The sequence below is a fragment of the Asterias rubens genome, chromosome 9 (assembly GCF_902459465.1).
Source record: "Asterias rubens chromosome 9, eAstRub1.3, whole genome shotgun sequence".
Classification (NCBI taxonomy): domain Eukaryota; kingdom Metazoa; phylum Echinodermata; class Asteroidea; order Forcipulatida; family Asteriidae; genus Asterias; species Asterias rubens.
Genome location: NC_047070.1, coordinates 15,556,860 through 15,584,826, shown reverse-complemented (window position 1 = coordinate 15,584,826; position 27,967 = coordinate 15,556,860). Strand labels below are relative to the sequence as shown.

Genomic DNA, 27,967 nt, shown 5'->3' with positions numbered 1-27,967 from the left:
CACACTCACCACAAGAGATACTGTTTCAAATATATATTTATAAGTATTTACTCAGTTTTAACTGGATTCATGTGCATATACATTAAGCACTATGTACACTATACAGTAATTGATCAGGGTGTTATACAGGCCCCTTGGACAGCACACAACGCATCTACAAACGTCCATCTGCCAATTTGGGGGTCAATTTGGGAGTCAAAATGTGCACAAAGGAATCGACTCCCCAATGGTAGAGGTGCATTGTTTGGAGGTGCGTTCAGCTTTGTCCAAGGGGTCTATTCAATAATGACCAAGAAATATTAATAGATACAATTTATTCACATAAGTGTGAATGCCAAGTTCAATAGTCTTTGGATGCCGGGAGCACTAGGAATTTGAGACATCACACTTGGCAATATATACCATGCAATCTGAGACAACACATGTCTACAAAAGAGCCACAGAGCATGGACTATCTGCAGGCACAATTTGTACACAGCCCAGTGTAAACGATAAAAACCTGATACGTCATTGAGTGCACTGTCAGATTTGTATCAACCTTTGATAGGAAGCAAAGGCTCAAAGCTTATTCAGCTATTACTTTTATAACTTTGTTTGTGTTCAAATTATGAAACAAAAAATTAAAGTACCATAGACAAGTAGAGTATCTTGCCTGCCAGAATCTTGCCTGCCAGAAAGGCCATGGAATGTGCAAAGTCACTCTTTTTGTGTTACATGGTCTGATGGGTCTTTTTAAAAGTTGGTTTTAAAATTTGCACAGATAAATCTGTGGTAACAAGGCAAACATCATGATATTCAGCCCCTTGAGAAACATTACATGTTCTACTCTGAGCCTCAAAGAAGTCAAATAATATAATATTGGGTTTGCAAAGAAAAATTTAATTTCGAATTGCCTGGTGCCGATCCTCCATTTTTTTAAGAATCAGGTGAACCCAACACTACCTGGCTTGTCAAGGACAAGCGGTCTAGGTCACCAGCCCCAAGCTCTCGTGTCGACAGCAGCAGGGTGTGGGTTCGAACCCTGGACACTTCTCTTCAGCAAGGCACTTGGGAAGGTAGTGCATTCTGCTCTACCAACCAGACTTCTAGTGGATGATACCCATGCTTAATAGGGGGTAACCGTGTTTTGAGCCCCAGAAGTAGGTGGCAACGTGTCCCTGGCGAATGTTGAGTTGGGTCGACAGCCCAAGTCGGATTAAGTTTATCCCTCACCTTTAAGCTCTAAGAAGCTGTCATGGCCTCTCTCATACACAGCCCCAAAACTGTAAACAATGTCTTTTGAAACACCTTGAAAAACTCAAGACCAGTGTTGGAATAAAATTGAAAAGACTAGAAACTATGAAACAAAACTTGCGCAATGAAGAAATATTCTTAGTCCTCCGGGGTTGAGATGTGAAGAAACTCTCTGTCAGAAATTGATGACACCAAATAATGTCGGTACCATCCGTAGATCTTCAAGTTTAGCTCGTAGAGTCGTACTCACCCTCTTTAGATTATTGGAAAGAACTTTTTGCTTAGCTAGAGTTTCCTGAAAAGAACGATAACAAAAACATCAATTACTTTCAGTTTGTGGTAGGGGATGTTTTTGAAGGGATGGTTTTTCTGTTGTTAAGGTAAAACAACAATTACTGTCAACTTGGGGTTGGGACATTGCTTTAGCGATGTTTTTTTATTTATTAAAGGGGGATCAGGTTGGTGGTCTTGCCTCCGCTTCCACCTCTGGGACCCCGGTTCGAATCCCACCAGGGGCACTATGTGGATTGGGTTTTCAGTGCCTTGACTGCGTGGGTTTTCGCTGGAACAATTCTCTTGGGGTTTTCCTCCCACATCTAGGACTAAAATTTCTTCATCACCATCTCTTCTCGTTTGGCTCTAACTAGAGCAATGAGAATATTTATCCGGACCCAGAATAATGAGGTTCCACAAACAGGTCATTTTACGCTGTGGTAGTGGTGTTATTAGAGTGATGGTTTTCTGTTTATCAGCAAAAATCTTCTTCTGTCACAAGAGGGCAGTATTATATCTCATACCTCAAGTTCTTGATATTGCTGGCTAAGTTCCATTTTCACTTCAAAGAGTTCCTGGTCTCGACATCGCAGTTCTCTCAACTCTATCTCTCGATCTGAACAAATAATGAGGCATCATCAGTGAGTTTATAAATATCTGATCAATGAGGTTCTGCAGCCATTGCCCACTAATTCATCATTCATATAAAAAGTCTGATTAAATGATAGACTGAACCAAAGAGGGTCAGCGTTAACACCATGTGAATATCTCTGGTAAGTAGTCTTTGCTCTAAAAAGAACCGCGGAGGCTGACAATTATACGTTTGGGTCAGTATGCTCTGATTTTCTTCAGGATAATGCTGGACTCTGTTGCTGGATTCTGCTTAATGTAAGTGCGTTGAAGGTTATTAAATGGGCGCTCGGATTAACTGGTCCCTGGGACCTTTTAATTCTTAAAAAAACTTGAGAAAACTTTTCTAAAACTGACTGCCTCTAGCCACTTGACTAGCTCTGTGGTCTAGTAGTAAGACATCTGCTTCAGCAATGCAAAGTTTGTGGGTTTGAACCACCCCCCCCCCCACATGTGTGATTTACCTGTGGATTAATTTCACAGAACTCAAGAAAGTACCGAGTATACAGTGCTTTATAAACATCCTGGTTCATACTTCCTGCGAACGTGAATGCGATACAAAGTTTAAAGTCATGGCCCTCTTTTCTTTGTTAATGTTTCGCAGGAGTTGAGCAACTTTCACCTTTTTCTGAATATTTCAATGCAAATTAGTAACATCAAAATTTGTAAAAACAATTTGTAATAAATTCTAAGAAGACACTCACCAAGATTTAGTTCCATGAAACCTTCCTTGAACTGGTCAATGTCAATCTTCTCTGTTACGGCAGGTTGTTGGGCACCGGTACCCGGTAGTCCACTGGTCCCAGTAGCTTGGCCTTCTCCATGGTGTAGTGATGGTCCCGTTGCTAACCCCTGGTTGGGATCCAGTAAAGTGGAGTGGCTGAGTTGTTGATTATTGCTTTCCATCTCAAGGACTTCCTTCTCAATTTGACCTGTTGGCATCAAACAAATAATAGATGGAAATTTGCATGCGGGACAAAGAATACTAATCTGGGTTGCAAAGGTCGTGGGTTTGAATCCTACCCGAGTAATATGCCTGTGGTTTCATTTGCATAGAGCTCGGAAAAGTACTGAGTATACAGTGTTTACACACATCGGTGTATACGTAAAACCGAAATTAAAATAAATAAATAAACAACAGTAATACCAATGTACATAGTGCACTAATATACATCACTCATTGATGCTCAAGCACTTCAATATTCAGTATTTGTCTGCAAGGTACTTCGAAGCTGCGTACATGACCAATTTTCGTTACATAGCATCATGTAATAGTAGACCAGTGGCCAATGTCATAGAGCTGCTTAAGCAGCAACTTTTCTTTAGCACGAAAACAGCTTGCTTATTTTTCACATGTTACTGGCAAAGATTTCATGCCATATACATTGCTTGTGACTGATATCTAGCTGTTGTTTACTTGGCATAACAATTGAGTGGAGTCTTGGCCAGTAATCGGATTTTACTAAGCAAGGATTTTTTGCTTAAGCAAAATTTTGTGCTAAGGCAGCTCTAAGAAATTGGGCCCAGGGGTGGATTTCATAAAGAGTTAGGACTAGGCTTATCTCAAGTTAGGACGAATTACTTGTCCTAACTTAGGACTAGCTTTAAACTTTTGTTATCTCCTACATGTAGGACTAACTCTTTGTGAAATCGACCCCAGGTATTGTGGTGCAATATGCAACTAATCAACCATATCGGATGCCCTGTTTTCATAGAAAAATCTACCTTGTTCTTATCTTTAAAGGCAGTGGACACTATTGGTAATTAAAAAAAGACTAGCCTTCACAGTTGGTGTATCTCAACATATGCATAAAGTAACTAACCTGTGAAAATTTGAGCTCAATCAGTCATCAAAGTTGCGAGATTATATGGAAAGAAGAAAAAACCTTGTCACACGAAGTTGTGTGCGTTTAGATGGTTGATTTCGAGACCTCGAGTTCTAAATCCGAGGTCTCGAAATCAAATTTGTGGAGAATTACTTCTTTCTCAAAAAAAAAAGGGCACTTCAGAGGGAGCTATTTCTCACAATATTTTATACTATCAACCTCTCCCCATTACTCGTCACCAAGAAAAGTTTTATGCTAATAATTATTTTGAGTAATTACCAACAGTGTCCACTGCCTTTAATTTTTACTTTTGGAAGGAGCAGAAAATAATTTACAGAAACTTATTGATCAAATTTCTTACATTTTCCTAGCCTTTAAATTTTATATTTAGAAACAATTCAACAGAACTCGCAACAACTGATCTATCAAAATTGTTGGAATGCCGCCTTTAATATAGTAACCCTGAGGTGTGTTTAACATTGTAACTTAACACCCACAATGTCAGCCAGGGGAACTACTCATTGGTCTGTATGAGATACGTGTCCATTGATTTGACTCCACAAAAACCTTACACATTGAACATTTCAAATGAAGGTGGCACCAGCTTTCTGTACATGAACCACTTAATTCCAGGCAAATAGTGCAGTCATTTCCCCCATTTCAAACGCAATAAAATACTGTTCAAATAGTTAATCAGGGAGAGAGTCAGACGTGATTGTAGAATGTAGAACAATCTGTGAGAATGACTTCAAATAGAAAGGTGTCACCTTCAATCCAGACATCAATTTCAAATTAGGTCGTTGGAGTTTATATGAGTAAGCTGTAAATAATGTGACAAAGCTATGACCGTTTATTTTTTATTTTTTCGCCGACATCTGAAATCCAGAATTTTAATTGGTTTGTCTGGATATTTATTGCTGTCTCTGCCCTGTCATGTTTGATAACAGTACAAATATGGTTGACATGATTTATTATGTCACTCTCTTAAAGGTCCAACTTAAAGAGGATGATGCTTGAATCTGAGTAGATGTTTAAATAAACTACCCATAATGGTTATAATTTGGCGTGACTCAGGAAACACACAACTTTAGCTACGTGTCATGGCAGAGTGGTTAAGAGCAACAATTAAAGTTTTGGTGGTTAAGTCACCAGAGAGTGGATTCGAATTCCGGTCGTGTAACTTGTGTCCTTAAGCAACATACTTTACTATAATTGCTTCTCTTCACCCAGGGGTACCTGCGATGGGTACCTGCGAGGGTAGAGGTTGATATTGTGTATGAAAAAGCCTTCGGAGCGCCACGGCAGCTCAGGGCTGTATACTCCACAGGGAGCTGAAAAGATTAAAGGGATGTTATTGGCTCAATGAACGGGGTACTAATGTAAAGTGCATTGTTATGGTTGTTGTGAAATACGCTATATAAAAATTTGTAATTATTAATTGAGGACAGGACATGCGAGCGTAAGTGTGCACTGCACAATGTGCAAGGGTTCAATAGAAAATATATTTGATGTAACTTACATAATTTTCCAGTCAGTGTTAGTAAGTGCTGCTTGCCGTACATGTGTTCTTTCTTGTTGTGCACTGTACTGAATAGCTTATCACATATTTTGCAGAGTAAGTCACTCGGATCATCCTCCTAAAATGAAAACAACAAAAAATGAGGGAAAAAATCTTAAGAAATCCATCTCACTCTCTCGTTCATCTTATCAAGGTATTCAAATGACTTCAGTTGCCACATTGGGGCAATCAGGTTGGTGCAGTGGTGTCTTGCCTTGTTTTCCACCTCTAGGACCAGGTTCGAATCCCAACGAGGGCACTATGTGGAATGGGTTTTTCAGTCTGTACCTGACTGCGTGGGGTTTCCCTGGAATAATTCTCTGGGATTTTCCTCCCCCATCTAAAACTGAACATTCTTCATTGTCTTCTCTCCTGATTTGGCTCTAACAAGAGCGATGAGAAGATATTTACATCAACGTCATAAGAAAATGACCTCCTTGTCGTATGAGGAAACAAATGAGGAAAGAATCTTAGCTAATCTGTCTCTCTCTCTTTTCGTCTTACCTCTAGTTGTATTTCATTCAGAACTGAAGCACTGACATCAGGGTCGATAGTTGCACCATCAACACCTAGTATTCAAAATATTGAACAAATATTGATCACTCAAAAAATAACATTCACAATTACAAAAAAAATCACATCTGGAAGTACATTCTATTTCAATCAATAATTCAATCGATCACTTATCAACCCCTAGCAGAAAAAAACAATTGCACAAACATGCAAAAGTCAACATCAGCACTTTAAAAAAAAACTTTGATTCATCTTAAAGTGCTTTCTTTAATTAATCAATGGATCAACTTGAAAGGCTTCAATCTCTCCCAAACCAAGGACTAGCCTTAAAGACACTGGACACTATTGGTAATTGTCAAAGACCAGTCTTCTCACTTGGTGTATCACAACATATGCATAAAATAGCAAACCTGTGAAAATTTGAGCTCAATTGGTCATCGAAGTTGCGAGATAATAATGAAAGAAAAAAAAACATGCTTGAGTGTGCGTTTAGACGGTTGATTTCGAGACCTCAAATTCTAAATCTGAGGTCTCGAAATCAAATTCGTGGAAAATTACTTCCTTCTCGAAAACTATGGCACTTCAGAGGGAGTTATTTCTCACAATGTTTTATACCACCAACCTCTCCCCATTACTCGTCACCAAGAAAGGTTTTATGCTAATAATTATTTTGAGTAATTACCAATAGTATCCACTGCCTTTAGGTATTTAATAACTCCTGGGACTGGTTCTAAGTTAGGACTATCTTTTTGAAGTCGACCCCTGGTTTTATGTGAACCAGCCACTCTTCGCTTCTACAAGCCAGGCATACCAACCTCTCTAGGTTTCATTCCCCCCCTAATTAACTGGATTCACCTGTTATATTATATTTCATAATGAATTGCTTCACCTGTTAGATCTTTAATCTTCTTAGCCACTTGTCTTCTCAGTAACGTCTGATATGTTTCACTATGTTGGAAGGCACGAAGCTCCTCTATATAGCGTTTCTTATCGAGCTCTGCTACGGTTAAATATTTCTGCAGAAGAAAATCAATTTTAAGATCAAAAGTGTTTAAATGGCATTAAATGGAGTATACCTTTAGTAATAACTTTAAAAACAAATGATGACCAGTTTCTTTACACGAGTCTTGACACTTGTATCCATGATGCTTCATCCTTCGGATGGGACGTAAAACTGTTCCGTGTGTTGTGTAAAAAAACAGTGAATTTTTCGTAATGAAAGGGGGTTTGCCCTGGTGTTCCTGGTTTGACTGACTGCATATTGCGCCATTACGTCATTACATGGTCTCATTATTATGTACAATCGTAGCCCCATGTACCTTGCAGGAAATAATGTATGTTACAGCGCCAGGAGCGTCACTGAGTGAGGGAAATGAGCGCTAAACAAAAACCACTATTGTTATTTGCTTTTATTATTATTATTAAACCAAGCCGTTCTCAGATATGTAAGGGCCTTGCCACACAAGGCAACTTTTACAGACAACCTGGAGGCAACCATTGGCAGTGCAGTGCTGGGACTCAAACCCACACTCTGCTGATCAGAAACACCGGAGTCCGGTTCTCTTAACCGCAAGGCCATGACACATTCAGTGATTAATGAAATAACAAATGAACTATAAGATACCTTTTTCTCCTCTATTGTCATCTTAGTCCACATGGAACCCAATATCTTGATGATCTCAGGAAACGGTTTCTTAGAATGCTTCTTCCTAATCTGTCCAAGTTGCTCATTAAGAAATGATGAATAACTGAAAAAGATGAATGAACAATGATTCAAATTCAAAGAGTATATCAAGCAATATTGATCTTCTTAAGAAGTCTTTGAGACATAGCTGGTCCGAGAGAATTAAAACCAAATTCTACCCCATGTAAAAAATCTACCAGCATTTTAAATTAATTGATTTTTTATTTATTTTTATTTCAAGTTCCCTGTTGTCTTATTTTGTTATTAGATCTCTCTGTTGCTTCTCTTCTTCAAGAGTACTTTCGTTTCGCTTAAAAAGCAGCGGTAAATACTGGACTTATTACCTAACTAAATCCACCTTCAGGTTAAAAACAGTGAGATTTCTTGTTAGTATTGTATTGAAATTGTATTTCATGTGCGAGCTGTCTACTGCTAAAGACTCAAGTACTGATGGTTGAATAATCAGAGTGTGGGTTGGATTCTAGTCAAGACACTTGTGTCCTTGAGCAAGGCACTCAACCATAATTGCTTCTCTTTACTAAGGTGTATAAATGGCAACCTTAGAAGGCTGAGAGAATACTGCGTTAGAATAACCCTTTAGCGCTAATTAAAGCAACTTGGGGTTGTATGCTCCCAAAGAAAATTTAGAAAGTTGGAGATTGGTCTAAAAGTATGCCTGATGAACAAGGAAGTAATGTGCAAAGAACCTCAATGTAGCTACTAATATAGGATGCCAATTATTGAACTGGTTATTCATAAAGCCATGTGATAGTTAGTCATACTCACGCTGTAGTTGGAGCTTTGGGGAAATTAGATTCATTCAAAGAATCCGTCTTTCTCTTCTTGCCTTTTGGCCAGCCACCTTTTCTCTTGACCTTGACAAAGAACAATAAAGAAATAAATTTTAATTAGGATACAGTGTTCTCACTTGTTGGATAACATCATGTATGCATAAAATAACTATGAAAATTTGGGCTCATGTGGTCATCGAAGTTGCATGAAAACCTTGAGTGAAAGTATACCCTTGTAGCACAAAATGTGTATTTTCAGACGTCCAAGAAAGGCTTCAGGCCTGAAGTCTTTCTCAGATTCAACACATTTTGAGAAATTACCTTGTTCTCCAAAACTTCAGGGGGAGCCGTTTCTCACAATGTTTTTTACCAGCAAAAGCTCTCCATTGCTCGTTACCAGTTTTTATGCCAACAATGATGTTGAGAAATTACCAATAGTGTCCAGTGCCTTTAATTGATTAAATAGACACAAACTCAAGGGCTTCATTTGCTGCCTATGATACCTTTGGTTGAATAGCAGGTTGGTTTGCATCCTGTACAGAAGGATCAATGACAGTGGTCTCCGCTGTGTTTGGTTTGATTGTACCATCAGCATCAGGATTAGGAGCGTCTAGAGCTAGAAGATTGCTGGATTGATCTGAGTACATTAATGAGCCTCGACTGATCACAAGCTGACCTGTTTGATGAAAACAAAAATTCATGAAAATGACGTAGAGACCTGGGCCCAACTTCATAGAGCTGCTAAGCACACAAATTTGCTTAGCATGAAATTTCTTTCTTGAAAAAAACAGGATTACCAACCAAATTTCCATTTGTTGCATGTTGCTTTCTCAATGGTATACAGCTGTTGTTTGCTTGCCCTAAAAATCAAGTGGAAATTTGGTTGGCATTCCTGTTTTTATCAAGGGAGAAGTTTCATGCTAAACAAATTTGTGTGCTTAGCAGCGCAATGGGCCCAATATCATGGCTCTACTGTAAGCACAGAATCGGCGCTTACGGAAGCAGGGAATTCTGTGCTTACGGCAAGCGTATTTAATGCGTTAGCGGCGAACTTTGGCTTCTGCGCGTGCGTACGCCACGTTACTAGGCATTCTACGCTTACAAGGTTAGCGCAGAAATTCAGTGCTTGCACGTAAGCGGGGAATCGTGATCGTTAGCGCAGAATTCAGCGGTAAGCAGAGCCATGAAATTGGGTCAAGACTCAAGGGCCCAATTTCATAGAGCTGCTTTTAAAATCCCTGCTTACATGGCTTAGCAACAATACCAGTCACAAATTGAACGTGTGATATGGTATACTTGGCTGGTGTTCTTATTCTGGTTAGCGTAAGTTTGATTTGCTGAGCTCTCTTTTGTGCTTAAGCAGCTCTATGAAATTGGACCCTGGATTCCCACTTATTCTGGACCCAGAACCTCCAAGATGTTATTATGCAGAGGGTTTAAAGACTCTGTGCATCACCAGATTCATAAAAAACGTCAGGTTTGTGGACTAGTTCTTTCAATCAATTCAAAGAGCAGTTCGATTATTTGGATTGTAAAGCACAACTAGTAAACTCAAGCACTAAATAGGCCTACAGCATGTGAGGAGTTTTAAGATGTTAAAGACTTTTCTCAAAGGAGACAAAACAAATATGGTGTTTGTTAAGTCATGGTTAACTGCCGAAAACAACAAAATCTTACTATTCTGAGAAAATAATCTCACAGGGTAGAATTAGAAAATGGAAAGACCCAAGCTTTAACCGGTTGAAAACCCCCTTACCTATCATAAATGTCTCATACTTTCCCATAATAAAATACTATACCTGTTGTTGTGAGTTCAACATTTGGCACTCCAATACTAACAAGCGATGGAAGTGATATGGGATCCACTGGAACCGATCCCGACAGAGAGCATGCAACCTCCGACCCAGTAGGCCAGTTCATATTGGCCATAACCGTCATCGTCCTGACGGAGGACCCAATCAATGCTTCTGATGTCACCATCGGATCACCGACCGTCAGTGTCTCTGTAGCCGAATCAACGCTACCCACTGCACCCTGAACAGCGGCAAGATTCATGGTGCAAGGATGGCTCTCCTGCTGCATAGAGTCCTGGATGTCAGCAATGACGTCGGTGAAGTTAGCGTTAGCTGACGTTGTAGAAGGTACTGTTGGTGTGACCTGCATGGCGGCGTTGATACAGTCCAGAGGATCGACATCGGGCATTATCCGCAGACAGTCTGTGACGTTACCCATGATACTTGAGACTCGTCCCATCTGTAAGACACCGTCTACTGTTCTTATACTGGGCGTTTCCGCACCGGGCATTACCATCATTGGTGATGATTTCTTGAAGGGTGTTGTTGGCATCTCCCCAACTCCTGCTGAGGCCGAGACAACTTCTCCACCACCTCCCAAGTCACCTAGGCCATCAATGGGACCACTCACTTGAAGAGTTAATCTGAAGGAGAACAATAAATAAGGTCTAATAGCAAGCATTATGAAAGTATATTGAGTGTGTGGGGTTTTGTTTGTGCAGTATAACTAAAACTGAAGTTCAGTTCAGATGCATAAATTGGACAGAATGGCAAAAAGGTTTGAATGTGATTTTGTACATGGGATAATGACCCATTTGCCTGAGGCTGAGTGACATGATGAGGCTCATATAATGGCATATAATGGAGATGATTGATAGTGAAATAAATCTTATTAATATTAGTCATATTCTAGAAAAAACTATACATCATCATAGGCCTGCTCAGAGTTTATAAATAACAACTTTAAAAAAATTAAAAATTAAAGAGTAAAGGAAAAGTTTCCGTATGGCGCCACCACTTTTTCATTCGATATGAAATAATATAGTATCTAATTTACCTCAATGAGATATCCCTTTTTGTAAAAATGAGTGAAAAAGTGGTGGCGCCATACGGAAAGTTATCCGAGTAAAAAATGACCCAGGTTGAAAATTCGAACCTGAGGGGGGCGGAGCTTCGGCTGTTTGTGCACGTCACGGACTCAGCACTGCGTGTGGTGCATTCTGTATCCCTGCAACTGTGCAGCCGTAGTCTTGTACACGCGGTGAGATGCGGAAATCAGAGAAACAGAGCGCCCACTAACGTTCGATTATAACAAGCGTGTACAGTTTTTGCCGTGCATAGATCGGAACGTTGGTTGTGTGTGACCGCGCAACATCAATGGTCTTGGAACCAAGACTACAGCTGCACAGTTACCGGGATACACAATGCACCACACAGAGCGCTGAGTCGTTGACCCCGGTGATGTGCACACACGGCCGAAGCTCCGTCCCCCTCAGATTCGAATTTTCAACCTGGGCCATTTTTTACTCTTTCGCTCGGGGATCTGGTAAGTTTTTGTCTTTTTTCTTCAAATTATTTCCTCAATGGTGTTTTGAGTGATATGGTAGGATTCATTAGACATTGAGGATCAAGTTCGTGTTCCTAGAATTTGTGTAATGATTTTCAAAAGTGGTAAAAATGGAGCAAATCTGCTGACTAGCTGTCGAAATTGTACGTTTTGAACCATTTCTCCCTGCACACATTGCGTTTGGTTCGTAATTATCTTGTGCATGATTGTGCAGGATATATTAATTTTTAATGTTAATAACAAGCGGGAGGTAAAGAAAGGAGTAAAAAGGATGACTTCAAATAATACAGGGCCACTCCACTTAATCCATGCTGCGTAAATGCAATCAGGGTTAGGGTTAGGGTTAGGGTTAGCCGAGTGGCCCTGTATTATAGTTAATCGCAAAAAAAAGGACACCAACTTAAGAACTCAAGTTGTCGGAAATACAGTACTTATGCCTACCTTCCAGCATGATCAACATGCATGGTGACATTGTCCGGCAAGGTAACTGGAACGTTTGACATCACCATACCAGAGTTCCCGGTGGTCTCCAATTTGACCACCTGATATTCTTGCTTCCCTTGTTCATTTGTGACAATTCTCAGACGAAATTGCTCTGCGTGAACACCTTCTAAAATAGCGGTATTTTCCGTCGTTTCTTCCGTAGTTTCTTTATCCATGTTGACATCTTGCATGGTCCCCTCCATTTAGATAATGATCTAAACCAAATTGATGCGTACCAACTAAAGCAATTTTTGTCAACATTGAAATAGCGCCACCAACCGGTCAGAGCCCTGTGTCATAAAAAAAGAAAAATCTTGCTTAGCAGAAACTTTAAAGTAGCCAAAATTTCACAAAGTTTACATTGTTCCAACTGAACCCAATTTCATAAATCTGTTAAGCACAAAATAATGCTTAAAATGAGTTGGGGACCAGTTGCAACCATGTAAATTTTGTACTTTTTTTATTATTAAAAATTGTTGCTATTTATCTCTGTGAACGACCACCAACCTTATTCTGATAAGCAGGCTTCATTTATGAACTTGAACCCTGGTGGGGATGCCGTTGGGGTGGGGATGCCGTTGGGGTGGGATGCGAGTTTACTTGTCAAAAACAAATCATATACACACCATTAACTTTTGACCCTGTTTTGTTTATTTGAGTTACACACAAACATAACATCAACAAAATTTGAAATGGTCTTAACATTTGTTTTCTTCAGCATTAAATCCTGCTAAATAAAGGCAACTTAACATGGTGGGATAATGTGATTGGCGGACTTGTCTCAAAATTCACCTACATTGTATGCGGTAAATGATTGACTAAAAACTATAACAAAATTATTGAAATCTTTACATAAACTTATATCAGCTTCCTCCAACAGTTATTAAACTCAAACATAAAATGGCTACAACAAAAATGATGAAAAAGGTTTTAACATGGCAATATACTGTATACCGTAATATGGTATTTGGTAACACTATGTGTATATCTTACTAGCTGGGTAGGTTATGTTCTTTTGAGAACAAATCTACCCAGCAAAAGTAGAATAGATAGCAAGACAAGTTCTTAAAATAACATAGTCTACCCAGCTAGAAGACACACATGGTGGTACAGTAAACCATATAATTATACAACACCATGGAATGCCTAGAATCCCATATTACAATAATTAACAATAATAAATCTGAAAATTGTTATGAAAATACAATATTTGGAGTTGCCTTTGGAATAATGGATTCTATTCCGACCATTTATTAGAGCTTGGTCTACGTTGAAACAGTAGTATTCATAAAGCTCAATTCCACTTTCGTCTCGGTCCATTATCACATTCTAGTTTGTACTACAAAATAAATTGTTATTAGAAATTAATAATCTTAAGCTATTCTGCTCAAAAAGCACATGATGATCTGCAGCAAGAGTTTTACTGTTTTAAAGTATTTGTTTTTTTCATCAATTATTATTAACAATTCAACTTTATGGTCATGATTCCATTTGTTTTATGCACGGCTGTAAACATGGAAAATAAATATTGTCTGTAAATCCTCACTTCCTACAGATGTTCGACAATTACTGTTTTTTTAACACAAGTAACATTTCCTTCAAAATACCTCTAAACTCAAAATATTTTTCATATTATTAGGCAAGGAAGAGTGGTTGGATAAACTAATTAACAAGAAGTAATGCCTGTCCGTCTTTCGGGCTAATTGGATTCTTCTATTTCTTGCCGACAACCGATCCCAAGAACCGATCCCATAACATAATTGTTAGCATAAAAACTTCTTTGGTAATTAGCAATAGAGAGCTGTTAGTAGTATAAAACATCGTGAGAAATGGCTCCCTCTGAAGAAACATAGTTTTGAAAAAGAGGTAATATTATCTCACAAATAATAAAAGACTTCTGGTTAGGTCTAAGCCTTTTATTAGGCATCTGAAAGCACACAATTTGTGTAACGAGGGTGCTTTTCCTTTATTATGCTCTTGCAACTACAATGACAAATTGAGTCAAAAATGTTCACAGACTGGCAGGACAGTGTTTTGTGTTTAGGCGTCATCACACCATGGCGTAATCGTAACATCGCATTCTATCATGACATGAAGCAGTATTCCTTCAGCTCCATTGACGGATAATTCTTGTGTACTACGGACACTATACTGGACATTGTCTAACCCTGTCTCTGGATCCCGCTTAAAGGATTCCTAGGTAACAAAAATATACAAATTATCAATTAATGATGAACATTTGAAACAGACGACATCCGCCACATATAACAATGATAAAAGTAATAGGTTCTTCTCTAGCACTTTATCACATAACACCCCTAGAGGTGTATCAAAGCACTCAGTATTTTGTACTGCAAGGTATGTGGAACTACTGTTTCTAAAGTATGAGACATATTTCTTTACAGCACCAATGGTTAACAAGGTGCTGTGGCGCAATGTGCTGCCGATCAAACAGGAACATCGGGGTGAACCCCTCCTCATCACGTTAAGCGCACTGGGTTCTTTTGTGTGCATTACACAACACACGGGACCAAGGGTTTTACGTCCCATCCAAAGGAAGAATTATTATGGTTATGTGTCTTTTATACTTAAGGACACAGGTGTCACGACTGGGATGAGGAGGGGTTCACCCCGATGTTCCTGTTTGGTCGGCAGCACATTGCGCGCGCCACAGCACCTTGTTAACCAAGGAAGAATTATCATGGTTATGTGTCTTTCATACTTAAGGACACAGGTGTCACGACTGGGACTCGAACTTAGAAGTTTCCAGCATTTCAGGAAGAATATCTTAAAGAACATTATCTACCCAGCAAGTAGATACATACATGGTGCCACTGCAAACCAACTAGATCTTCATATCTTTCAAAGTTACTTACTTTATGCTGGTTTCCTAATCTCTTCACATCCCTCTTCCGTTTCTTCTTATCGTGAATGTGATAAAACGTTTTCCTGCCTGTAGAAATCTCCTCAGGCCTAGAAATCTGGTAAATCAAAACACAATGTTAACTCAAGTTTTGCTGGGAAAAAAATGGAATCAATATTTGCATTAAGTATTATGATAGACTTTCTTCTTAAAAGCACTTGAGTACTGAGCAGTCAGGTTTGACGCTTCAGTACAATCAGCCAGTCAGTCAGTCGGTTGAGAGAGAGAGTACAAAGAAACAAAAGCTACACAGCAAGGTTGATAACGGGGGCACCAGCGCGACACCTGAGCACTGCTGGTCGCCCCCTGCAGGCCGATCGTGGAAACCAAGTTGCGAGCCAACTCATTCTCTGGGAACCCACAGCCTCTCGATGTGGTCAGACGCTAACCTGAGTGGACCAGTTGCGTCGTGATACTGAGCTAACATCTGCAGGTGAGAGCAGGACAGACATGGGAGATCCTGATGTGGGGCCTGTTTTTGTTGATCAGGACAGCCATGGGAGATCCTGGTGTGGGGCCTGCTTTTGTTGATCAGGATAGCCATGGGAGATCCTGGTGTGGGGCCTGCTTTTGTTGATCAGGACAGCCATGGGACATCCTGGTGTTGGGCCTGTTTTTGTTGATCAGGACAGCCATGGGAGATCCTGGTGTGGGGCCTGCTTTTGTTGATCAGGATAGCCATGGGAGATCCTGATGTGGGGCCTGCTTTTGTTGATCAGGACAGCCATGGGAGATCCTGATGTGGGGCCTGCTTTTGTTGATCAGGACAGCCATGGGAGATCCTGGTGTGGGGCCTGCTTTTGTTGATCAGGACAGCCATGGGAGATCCTGGTGTTGGGCCTGTTTTTGTTGATCAGGACAGCCATGGGAGATCCTGGTGTGGGGCCTGCTTTTGTTGATCAGGACAGCCATGGGAGATCCTGGTGTGGGGCCTGCTTTTGTTGATCAGGACAGCCATGGGAGATCCTGGTGTGGGGCCTGCTTTTGTTGATCAGGATAGCCATGGGAGATCCTGATGTGGGGCCTGCTTTTGTTGATCAGGACAGCCATGGGAGATCCTGGTGTTGGGCCTGTTTTTGTTGATCAGGACAGCCATGGGAGATCCTGGTGTGGGGCCTGCTTTTGTTGATCAGGACAGCCATGGGAGATCCTGGTGTGGGGCCTGCTTTTGTTGATCAGGACAGCCATGGGAGATCCTGATGTGGGGCCTGCTTTTGTTGATCAGGATAGCCATGGGATTTCCTGATGTGGGGCCTGCTTTTGTTGCAGTACGTCGAGAGTCGACTTGATGATGATGGATACCTGGGTAAACATGGTCATGTGACCACCTTTCAACCAATATGACTCACTAAACTGTCTGGGGTAATTTATGAATAATAATAAAATACCTTACCTTCATGTTTGCTTCTTGTATCCTCATATAAAGCTCATCGTCCTCTCTACCCCAGCCCCAAAATCGATTTGATAAACCATTTAACTGCAAAGAACAAAGGAAAAAGTAAATAATAATAATGTGGTTTATATGATAGATGAAGCCTGGATCATACTTCCTGCGAATGCGATACAAATTTTAAAGGTCACAGTGTTGTTTTCACAGCGAATGTTTCGCAGGAGTTGAACACATTTCAACAAATAACTTGTGATGTCAAAATTTGTATCGCATTGGCATTTGCAGGAAGTATGATACAGTGAAGAAGAATGCCATGCTTGGTTCTCGCAGAAAAAAAAAACAACAACCAATCGTTTGTCACAAAAGTATAATTGCACCAAAGGAAACCGCAAATGAAAGCAGGGAGAAACATTTTACAATAACACCGAGTGACGTGAAAAGGGGGATCAGTTTGGCTCGGTAGTTTCTTGCTCAGCATTAAGCTCTGTAGAGTCTTCTTTAAGTCCTATATGACTTTTCCCACATTTAAAACTTTAGCTCTGGCTGGCAGCCCAAAAAAAGATATTGATAAAATAGGGAGACCCCCAGCATAATTGACTTAATAGCTCAGTTAGCACAGGCACGTTGAACAGAAGCCATCTGAAAGCACACAATCTTGTGCAGCAAGTGTGTTTTTTACTAGCACTATTCTCTTGCAACTTCGATGACAGACGAGTCAATATTTTCACAGATTTTTCTGCATGTTTGGATACACAAAGTGAGAATACCGGTCTTTGACAAATTACCAAAGGTGTCGAGTGCCTTTAATAAGTCTATAAATCATGTCGTGGAGTAAAATCATCCTTACCTTCTGAAACTGTTCACACGTCATCAGCATTATCCCTCCAATAAACTTGCTATAATCATACTTGGGATGAAGTTCTGGTGAGGAGACGTGATGAGGTCCATTGAGCACATTGTCATAGTGGTAAGAAATGGCAGGATTACGAGGGAGTAAGTCCACATCATGTAATGCTATGTAACTGCAATCTTCACTCAGCTCCTTAAACCCGGCGTTGAGTAGTGAAGCTCTGTTAAATCTTCATGTAAGAAGACAAGAAACAAGTTCATTTTAAAGTGGAGATTTGGAACCTTAGTGTAGAAAAATATAGATTAAAGGCAGTGGACACTATTGGTAATTACTCAAAATAATTATTAGCACAAAACCTTTCTTGGTGACGAGTAATGGGGAGAGGTTGATGGTATAAAACATTGTGTGAAACGGCTCCCTCTGAAGTGCCATAGTTTTCGAGAAAGGAACAATTTACCACGAATTTGATTTCGAGACCTCAGATTTAGAACTTGAGGTCTCGAAATCAACCATCTAAACGCACACAACTTCGTGTTACAAGGGTGTTTTTTCTTTCATTATTATCTTGCAAGTTCGATGACCGAATTAGCTCAAATTTTTACAGGTTTGTTATTTCACGCATATGATGAGATACAGCAAGTGAAAAGACTGGTCTTTGACAATTACCAATAGTGTCCACTGTCTTACTGACCCTTTGTACAAATGACTAACGCACCATAAGTATTTATCACCATACACATCAGCCTTTTGTTTGGACAGCTTTATGGAGCAGGAAGGGGAGACCGTGCACCAAGTGGTACATCACGACTTAGAGTTTCAAATCAGTAGCAAATATCCAAACCAATCAGAAGCGAGGGGGTTCAGCGGGTCAGCATTCAGTACATTAACAAATTATGCACACTGGCTGAGAAAACAACAATCGTATCCCAACATAGGCCAACCTTGGGGAAGTTTGCATTTTGATTGGTTCATCGCTCAGCACTTTGCATATAAATAATGCCCATTTCATTATGAATAATTAATTTTTAAAAATGCAAACAGGTTGCAAAAGGACCTCATGGCCCTCACAAACACTGATAATCTTGATTGTTTTCAGGCAAAATGACAGGAAAATGATGAAGGAACAGAAATACATTGTTTTGTTATAGAATTGAAGATTCTACGCGACCATGGGAAACAATGGCAAATGTCAATAAAGTCCAATAACTTTTCTTTGACTCCCTTGTTTGAGCCCCAGTTTGGTAACAGCTTACGCTTTTGTCAAATGAAAGAAAATGCAAAGACGGAACGTGAAACTCACCTGTGAGTGTCTATTTGATTGATGACATAAAATTTATGCTTGACCATCTGATGAGATAAAAATTTGTCCATAAAAGGAATGAATTCCATTAACTCTTCAAAACGATTTCTGAATGGAATCAGGATGCAAAGAACGTGTGGATCCCATCCTTGCTCTTCCTTTTCTCTTGCCTCCATTTTGTCTCTTCGTGATGACGAAGATTTCTGACTTGAGAGAATATCATCTTTTGTTCTTATCTCTTCCTGTAACTGTCTGACTTTTCGTACCAATGTATCGATGGTTGCACAAGTGCAGTCGTCACTCAGTGAGAAAAGGATGAAGCTAATGATCGAGAAGGCAAGAATGAAGATTAGAAGACGGCTGGGAGTTAACCAGTGGTAGGAAGCCATCTTAATACACTCTTAGAGGCAGGCATCATACCTAAAGAAGAAAAATGAACACATGTACGTAATTGAGATGTCAACAATGTTGCTGAATAGTGTAAAATAATACATACACACCTGGGGTGGTCAGGTTGGTGTTGTGGGGTGTCTTACCTCGCCTTCCACCTACGGGACCCTGGTCTGAATCCCACCGGGTGCACTATGTGGTTTGGGTTTTCCCTTGAATAATTCTCTGGGGTATTCATCTTTAAACATGTCAAATTTAAATTTCTTCTTTGTGTTCTATCTTCACGGTTGGTTCTAATATTAATTAATAGTGTTGAGAATAGCCCCAGATCAAAATCTTAGATGTTTCAGAAGACATTGTTATTCAGTAAGGCCTTTTGTTTCTTTGATGACAACAACATTGGGGTTTGAAGTAAGCTTGGTCATTTCATAAAGATTTTATTTTAAGCAGAAAATCTTGCTTTGATTGAAGTGGGGCTCTGGATCCCTGGAGGTCTCAAACTTACTCAGTGGACTGATTCAACCATACAGTCGTCACACTTCCCAAGTCTCAATAAAAGACAATTCCAAACAAGACAACTTAATAATTAACATTATATATTATTATCGTAAATTATTAATAATGAATAGGGTAGGTGGCCTTAGCTTTCGATCCAAACCGGACCTTCTTCAGAGAAATTATTTATATTTTGTTAGGTTAGGACCAATGATTCTGAATTGATTTAATATAAATTTCAATTAAGCTATTTGCTATAAAGAGCAAGTTCCCTGGCTGGCGTTCCTTGCCCATTTCTCATGAGCTCAAATTGTAAATTTGAGCTTATGGAATTTGAGCTCATGGACATGAGTAGTCCTAGACATGAGCTGTACTGTCTGTAAGTGTAGTGATATACGCACCCAGTCTGTGTCATTAAATTAAAAAGAGAGTCAACCACAACGCTCGGAGCACTCACTCTCCGACCAGTGCAGTGACTGAGACTCCAGAGCAGTGTTAATTGCCACATACAAATGACAATGACACTGACACACAGTGTAATTCAGTCACTATATTGTGCATAGTTAATGACAGCATAGAAACAGGTGACACAGTGTCCAGCATGTCCAGTGACACATCATCAAGACTGAGTCGACTTGTACTAGTCAATGAGTGAATGACCATCCATGATGATGATGAATGATGAATTAAAACGGTCTGGAAAACATGACTGATTCAACTTTGGTAACACTACAGTGAGATCATTGACTTATATTTAAATAGTTATGTAATAATGCCTATGAGGTTCCTATTTAATAATGTCATTCACGATCGGTCCAATGGGTCCATACTCACCAAGAAATCCCCGTAAAAAATGTCAAGACTTGGTTGAAAACAAGGAAATTCATTGTGTTCATCAATGGTCATGTTCCCAGTCCACCTACTGAAATCACGGGAAAGAAAAGACTTAAGGTTCGGCGCCAGTCTAGGCAGAAAATATTTCGATAGAGGGCGTTTTACACGGTGGGAAAGGGAAGGGCGGGGACACGCGAGGACAGCTGCTGCCGGAGCGGGGGTGTGGACAATAAACTAACCTTCCCATTTCCTACCGTCTCTTCTTCCCTCTATATCGTCTCTTGTTCACATAAATAAAAAGTGTCTTGAGTTCGAAGAAAGCAGGAGCAGAAAAACAATCTATTTTCTAACGACCTTTGTGCCACATAAGTAAACTTTCTTTGCGTGATCGAAGAAGAAGTGGGGCGGGCAGAAACACACATAGTAAGTTTGTCTTTGGTCGAAGTAAAAGGTGGGGTAGGCAACCAAAACTTGCCCATTTTCTAACGAAGGGGGCTGCTAAGCAGGACTCCCCTTCTCATTAAACTTCTACAACCCTTGTGCCCCATAAGTTTGTCTTGGCTTTGAAGGAGGGTGGGGCCAGAAAAGAACCTCTCCATTTTCAACGAACTTTGAATTCATAAAAAGGTAAGATTTCTCTTTGAAGAAGGGGGGGGGGCGGAGTGAGAAAAACAGACCTTCCCATTTTTGACCATCCCATTACGTCACAAGTCATAACATAGAGTAAGGACAGAATAAGTAACATTTTCTTGGTTTTGAAGAAGGGGGAGGGGTCGGCAACGGATAGTCAGGACTTGTTCGGCAAAGGGGGGGGGGGCATGACAGATGAAGTGGGGGAGGACAGGGGAATGGGTTTATTGCAGTGTTTTGGGGTAATGCCTTTGTTTTGCAAGTGTAGGGGACGCTGCAGGGGGGGGGGCACCATTTGTCATAGTTCTTTATGCAATCATTTTTATATATATATAATAGATTGTTAAAACTATCGCAACTGCTTCCTTGGGGGAGGGGGGACTTTGGACCTTTTTATAGAAAAACAAACCTTCCCCCTCTGATGCACTTGTACCGACCCTTGTGTCAAATAAGTGGAGTTTCTCGTCACGGGATAAATTGACAGTTTTGTATTTGTTATTCATGCTTGTGACAACAACTCCGGAAACATTTCTGACAAGCTTTTTTATTTTCTTCTACTCTACTCTGGACACAAAAACAAATTACGGAATGAGGAAGCCAAAAGACCAGGCCATGTGTGTTTCCTCATTTCCATTATAGGTTATTGCTCCACAGTATTCACAACACTCTTTGGACTGGGTAACCCTCATTGTTCAACACAGTTTCCAGTGCACATTACCAAAATTGATTTTCCAACTCCCCAATCAACCCAATTTAATTTACTTGGTAGCTTCTAAGCAATTCTTAGAACGCAGCCGAATTTAAATATCCAGCCCTCCCCTCCTGCCAATAAAGAACATTACACAAAACACCAACTGGTGATTATAAACGCAACTGGATTAAGGATAATAGAGGCTTCAATTTGCTACAATGGGTGGCTAAAATGCCCTGTCCTTAAATTCTATGGTAGCTTTTTGTTGTATACAGAGGCTACACTCGGCTTCAATGATCTTGTACATTATAATGGTTGGTACCGGGCAAGAGTTGGTTTTGATCATGGGGTAACTGTTAATCCACCCATACAAGACAGAATTCAGTTCATTACTCGGTGGTATTCCATGAGGTGTTAGCCCTGGGTCTATACTGCTCTACAAGGGGTATAAATTGCCTTGAAATTTTAAGACACTTTTCGTAGGAAGTGATTATTGGAGAAGGGATTGAAGGTGCTGAGTTGAATGTCATTGTTTGTGAATCGTTTGGGTCAATTAGTGGCGCCATGATGTACTCCAATGCGTTTGGTATTGAGTCTGCTACAACCTCCACATGGATTAACCGGCAACATAACAATATTGAAACCAGGGACGGATCACAGTCACTTGAGGATAGTATCTTCGGTAGCTACTTGCCCATCCCAACATCAAATACTTTTACTGACACTGTGGTATCATCGCGTACAAGTCAAGCACCTCTACCCTACCGGGCACCATCATCTGGGTTGGTACTGGGTTCTACCTCTTCACAGGCACACGTACCCGTAGAGCATTGCAACAACATGCTTTATCATAGCATGACACCTTCGCCTATGATGCCTCCACAACAACTCAACTATCCTTACGTGGAATCAGCAGCCAAGAAGTTCATGACTCCACTGCATGTTATTACATCTATGAGCAATGATCATTTGCCTTTCTACTCGTACCCTCAAGGAGACTCCAATAAAGGTGTTGGTCTCCTGAAGATTGCTACAAAGAGTGGAGTAAAATCAACGGGTTGGGTTCCACCACCAGCCTCATCAAATAGCCGGTACCAGCAAACTCATGGGCAGTGTAGCAATGTCGCCACAGAGACAGCCAGCTTTTCTGGAGTTATTAAACCAACATGGCGTCCAGTCTGCCAGCCAACTATGGCAGTGGCTCCTATCACACATATTGGACTTGGAGATGGCAGGATGATCACAAAACGTTAGTATTTATAAAGTCAAATGGAATATTGTTTGACTTCCTGTGTCACTGGTATAATCACTTGAATTGTTTAGTTTGAGTTGTTAAGTGGTGTCTTGCCTCGCCGTCCATCTCTGGGACCCCGGTTCGAATGCCACCGGGCCCTTTAAATGTGGATTGAGTTCAAGTCCCAACTTGACTGCACTGGGTTTTCCTTTCTCGTTTTGCTCTTATTAGAGCGTTGAAAAAATTTTGATCCAGGTCCAGAAAATGGAAAATGCCCCACCCCAGTGTGGTCATCTTTAACATTTTGTTGTTTCCTCTTTTACTGCTAGATTCTGTGTTAGTTAATAAATAACTAACTCTGTACCCCCTTTTTAACCCACCTTGCGCGCCCTTTTGTATGGTTCTTGCGCTAGGTAACTCAATCCATTTTGACTAATTGAAATCGTCCATTTTGAATGACAGACTTATATCATGCAGTCATTGTGGAGAATGAATCTATACGGTAGTCAAAGTATGCACAGTTCTTTGCACTGAGCCTTTGAATGGTTTCAAATGGTTCGCCAACTCGCTTGAAATTGTCAAAGAGCTTTTGTCAAAGTTATCAAATTTACTGTTTCACTATCTATGCAGGACCGGCCCCACCGGAGTGCAATTTGCCCCAACTCAAGAAAAGGAAATTAAGAACAACGTTCAGAAAGGAGCAAGTGGAGTACATGGAAAAATACTTCAAGATTAGTATGTACCTGAATATCTTAGATCGCAAGGAGCTTGCTGTACAGCTTGGACTGGAAGAAACACAGGTACTTCAAAATTTAATTACCGAGTAACTATTTAATTTTGTCACTTTCTTACCCCAAAACAACAATGATATACGCTTACAAAAGTTGCGTGCGTGCAATGAGTTGAAATGCAAAAGCTTTGCAGAAGAAAATGGTGGTTCAAATGTTAAGGAATGCAGGCCAAAGGTCTTTGTCTTAAAAAATTGGCTTACTAAAAGTGTAAACATCTCAGAAAGAGGTTAACATTTCTTATTTTTTGGTAGAGCTGTGATGTTCTTTGTGCCGTCTAAACATTCATTACCACTAATTGCAATGTAACTTCAACAGACTGAGTACTGTAGGTTATATTGAGATATTTTGTTTGATGGATTTTACCTTTAGACTTACTGAGTGCATGAGTGATACAAATTTTTAAGAAATGACAAACTTTAATAACAAACTCTCCACTGTATGTAAATCAAAATGGGCTTGCACTTTGTACACCAAACAGTGGTAACACACAGCCACACAAAAACAAGTTATACATTGTGTCACTAAAGTTCCCACGTGGTGAAATAGAGCGCAAATAGTGAAGTTTAATATTATGGGATAATCCCAGGAAAGCTGATCCACTGTATTAGTAGAATAGTCTGACATCGATCAAGGTCTAATCATTGTATGGTGTGTGGATCAATAGAGCTTTACTGGGATGGTTGGAGGTCTCAGGCTAATCCAGTTGATCCCTATAAATACAATTTGTAATCGTTTTCTTAACATTGTAAAGTAAAATTTAAGGCGTGATCAGCATTCATCCCCACCGTGTAGAGCAAGCCTTGGTGTATCCAACGCGGCACTTTCGGCAGCTAGCTTATCTCGATATTTTTTTGATATTTTGAAAAAGCAATTACAGAGATGAGCTCTTTTGCCATAAAACGAATGAAACTGTAAAAAAAAATGATGCCTATATAGGACATGTTTTGTTCATATCATAAAAAGTTTGGCTTTGAAACTTTGAAATGGAAAAAAATGCCTAAATTTACCCAGAAATGAATCATATCAAAAAAATTTTAGAGTTAAGAGTTTTGAGGCGGATGCTTGCCGAGTAGGCCTAATAAAGAACAACTTTTTTTCGGAAGGGTACACACATTTTTAACTATCACACTGTTTCAAGACCCACAACAATTCATTTGAATCAAACTGTTCTCTATTTCGAGAGAGCTTCACATCGAATTTGTCTGGGAAATTGTTATCAACATTGGGTGGGACAACAAGTTGTCTTCTTCCCGGCCTATATAGGCGTGGTTCTTTTGTGAGGCTAAAGTTTACTTTAAACAACATTACACATGTATTTCTGACCACCAGTCATTTATCTTCCATCTAACACAAAGCTAACACACACTACGAGAACATATCATGTCAGTACACAATATATTTCACATTTTTCCGTTAGGTAAAAACCTGGTTTCAAAACCGACGAATGAGATGGAAGCGTCAAAGACCGGGCGAAATATTCCCACCCGCTGCCAAAACCGTCAGGGTAATGAGAACGTCACAGTGCCCTCCAGCGGCCACACAGGGCCAGTTTCCCGTCCCAACTCCACCGTTATCAAATGGGAGCACGCCACCTGCCGCCCCGGTGATGGCAATGCCAAGACAGTTTGTGGTTCCCACCCCACCGCCATCCAACTTGACCACGCCCACTGTTGTTACCGGGACAGCAGTACAGTCTGAAGGATTACCGTGGTATCCAATGCTAGCGCCCTCTACGATCTACAGCCAACCTCCTACCTCAACAGTACCGACAGAAAGTTGTTGTCCAGCACAAACTGTGTACGGAACTCCTGTTTTCCCACACTTTCCAGCTGGGCTTGGCATTCACCCTTGGACCTCGACTAACACGATCGGGCCGCATGGGGGCGTCCAGTATCCCCCTCGTCACGTGTGAGATGTCCAACCGTCATGAATGACGATATCTTCAAAAGCCTTCTCAGTGGCACACTGGTGGTCACCCCAACCCATGGAGGAAGAAAAACCAACCGGACAATGTCGTCATTATTAGTCAGGTTTAGACACCAGGAGGTGACTGCGACAAAGACCCGTGACGTCATAAGTGCGACAAGTGGTCTTTCTGTATTGCAATGTCTTGCGATGACTAAAACAAAATACCTCCACAAACAAACATCTCATAAAGGTGCGTGCAATCCGATGCAATTTACGACTACATGTTCAATGAAACCTGCCCGTGCAACACACACTAAACACAATGTCACGTCACACCCGAGATAAACATTGTCTACTTCATGCGTCACAATATTGACGTGAAAGAGTAAACAGTTTTCTTAAATACGCATTTTATAGTTTTCTTTTTTGATTTGTTCGGTTACTCTATGATTTGACATAGAAGTCAGGATGAAACGGTGGTAACTGGCTTTCTTATAAGATCAATAGCATTCATGAGGTAGTAACTGTTTCGTGCCACGTTTAAAGGGACACTGCGATCTTGAATTGTACGCATTTTGTTTCATCAGTTTGTTCCAGATGTGGCATGTGTGGTTTATTTTATTCACACACAAACGTGAAGAGTCTGCTCAAGAAAGAGTCAGTTGATAAAATAACAGAAAGAAGCACTTTATTGTTTAATTTATGATTATTTATTTCCGTCTCTGTCTTACACAATATTTATTATTGTTATGTTATTCCAAGTGGTGAATGGTTTTGTTGAGAAAAAAAAACTCTCTGTGCCGTTTGGTAATGTGTTGTACTGTCTTTCTGAAGAAATGTTAAGACATCAGTGTTTTGATGCTATTTTTATAAAACTCATTCTGTGGACAATAACCAGATTAGGTCTGACGTCATTCTGACGTCATTACCAACCAACTGTCAAGAAACAGTGTTGTTTAAAGATAAACTTTATAAAGTTTTTGAGAAGTATTTGTTTTGCATTTTTGATGAAGGATATACATGTAGATGTTTACTTCCCATAATAGTTCCTTTCAAAACATTTGCTGTTAATATTTATTTACAATCAATTAAAGCAACTGAGTGACTGGTAAATATCTTGGGCTGTTTTGTTTTAACAATTAATTAGGCAATTAACTTCTCCAAATATTAGTTGGTATTTACACACGGGGAGAATGTGAGCTGTAAGGCCACATGATGGGACCAAACACGATTTTATTTCATCAGTCTGTTCCGGGAATTTGAAGGTGCGAAGTCCAAGATTTCCAGGGGGGTCACTGTCCTCCAAATCAGCAATATCAAACCTTTCATTATTATTTCATTTTTGAATTGAAGATTTACATTTTTGAATTTATGGAGTACCTTATGCAATTGATACTACGAGTAAGTAATCGTTGTTTGATTGATTCGGCAAACTTTGTTGGTTATCATTATTTTAGTCGATGTTATTCGGCCAATATTTAACACAACTTGATTTCATATTTAACGTAATGGTTGAGTGACTGGAGCAGTGTGTTCGCATAAGCTGAATTAAAGGCAGTGGACACTATTGGTAATTGTCATAGACTAGCTCCATAGTTGGTGTATCTCAACATATGCATAACATAACAAACCTGTGAAAATCTGAGCTCAATCGGTCATCGAACTTGCGAGATATGAATGAAAGAAAAAAACACCATTGTCACACGAAGGTGTGTGCGTTTAGATGGTTGATTTCGAGGTTTCGAAATCAAATTCGTGGAAAATTACTTCTTTTTCGGAAACTATGGCACTTCAGAGGGAGCCGTTTCTCACAATGTTTTATACCATCAACCTCTCCCTATTACTTGTCCCCAAGAAAGGTTTTATGCTAATAATTATTTTGAGTAATAACCAATAGTGTCCACTGCCTTTAATTTGTCTGTGTGTAAAACGAGTGAGAATTGTCTAGGCTTGATGCTTCGTATTGGAAGGGGGAAGGGTACCAAGGAACTTTCTTTCGGAAAGGGTGAGGAAATTGTAAAAGTCTACTAGAGAATTTCAAGGGCAAGGGCACTGCGAATCGCCTCCGCAGTGCCTCCGTGAAGTACCAGGCGTTTCTGTCGTAATTCTGGATAGCCTACCGAACCATGATACATGTATACAGTCTGCGGTATTGTTTGTAAATGAGGAGTATGTATGTT

At 40.1% G+C, this 27,967-nt stretch overlaps 3 protein-coding genes across 4 annotated transcripts; 1 reads left to right on the top strand and 2 right to left on the bottom strand.

Moving 5' to 3' along the window:
- Nucleotides 1-18: 18 nt before the first annotated feature.
- Nucleotides 19-12,541, bottom strand: LOC117295097. Its single transcript, XM_033777665.1, has 11 exons — nt 12,310-12,541; nt 10,308-10,945; nt 9,012-9,184; nt 8,504-8,592; nt 7,658-7,781; nt 6,923-7,049; nt 6,025-6,089; nt 5,482-5,599; nt 2,841-3,068; nt 2,031-2,122; nt 19-1,528 (listed from the first exon to the last, which is right to left on the bottom strand). The coding sequence occupies exons 1-11, from the start codon at nt 12,525-12,527 to the stop codon at nt 1,409-1,411; spliced, it is 1,992 nt and encodes a 663-aa protein (XP_033633556.1). The 5' UTR covers nt 12,528-12,541; the 3' UTR covers nt 19-1,408.
- Nucleotides 12,542-14,223: 1,682 nt separating this feature from the next.
- LOC117295030 (beta-1,4-galactosyltransferase 7-like) lies at nt 14,224-20,631 on the bottom strand. Of its 2 annotated transcripts, XM_033777594.1 has the most exons (7): nt 20,534-20,631; nt 19,081-19,234; nt 18,815-18,861; nt 17,512-17,743; nt 16,668-16,751; nt 15,228-15,332; nt 14,224-14,547 (listed from the first exon to the last, which is right to left on the bottom strand). In XM_033777594.1, exons 2-7 carry the CDS (start codon nt 19,201-19,203, stop codon nt 14,392-14,394), a joined length of 747 nt encoding a protein of 248 aa, XP_033633485.1. In that variant the 5' UTR covers nt 19,204-19,234; nt 20,534-20,631; the 3' UTR covers nt 14,224-14,391. The 2 variants fall into 2 exon arrangements, with proteins under 2 accessions (XP_033633485.1, XP_033633484.1); XM_033777593.1 differs by having other exon boundaries at nt 18,815-19,234.
- A 1,453-nt stretch (nt 20,632-22,084) lies between these two features.
- Nucleotides 22,085-27,255, top strand: LOC117294378 (homeobox protein Hox-B1-like). Its single transcript, XM_033776755.1, has 3 exons — nt 22,085-23,103; nt 23,719-23,888; nt 25,297-27,255. The coding sequence occupies exons 1-3, from the start codon at nt 22,419-22,421 to the stop codon at nt 25,789-25,791; spliced, it is 1,350 nt and encodes a 449-aa protein (XP_033632646.1). The 5' UTR covers nt 22,085-22,418; the 3' UTR covers nt 25,792-27,255.
- The last annotated feature ends 712 nt before the right edge of the window (nt 27,256-27,967 follow it).

Excerpts from the sequence above, each read along its gene's own strand:
- LOC117295097 (XM_033777665.1), bottom strand. The coding sequence starts at position 12,527 with ATGGATAAAGAAACTACGGAAGAAACGACGGAAAATACCGCTATTTTA. Across the intron at positions 10,946-12,309 it reads CATGTTGATCATGCTGGAAG|ATTAACTCTTCAAGTGAGTG; the intron begins GTAGGCATAAGT and ends GTTCTCCTTCAG. Across the intron at positions 7,050-7,657 it reads TGACAATAGAGGAGAAAAAG|AAATATTTAACCGTAGCAGA; the intron begins GTATCTTATAGT and ends TTTCTTCTGCAG.
- LOC117295030 (XM_033777593.1), bottom strand. The coding sequence starts at position 19,203 with ATGGCTTCCTACCACTGGTTAACTCCCAGCCGTCTTCTAATCTTCATT. Across the intron at positions 17,744-18,814 it reads AATCAAATAGACACTCACAG|ATTTAACAGAGCTTCACTAC; the intron begins GTGAGTTTCACG and ends TCTTACATGAAG. Across the intron at positions 16,752-17,511 it reads CGTGTGAACAGTTTCAGAAG|TTAAATGGTTTATCAAATCG; the intron begins GTAAGGATGATT and ends TGTTCTTTGCAG.
- LOC117294378 (XM_033776755.1), top strand. The coding sequence starts at position 22,419 with ATGATGTACTCCAATGCGTTTGGTATTGAGTCTGCTACAACCTCCACA. Across the intron at positions 23,104-23,718 it reads TGGCAGGATGATCACAAAAC|GACCGGCCCCACCGGAGTGC; the intron begins GTTAGTATTTAT and ends CTATCTATGCAG. Across the intron at positions 23,889-25,296 it reads TTGGACTGGAAGAAACACAG|GTAAAAACCTGGTTTCAAAA; the intron begins GTACTTCAAAAT and ends TTTTTCCGTTAG.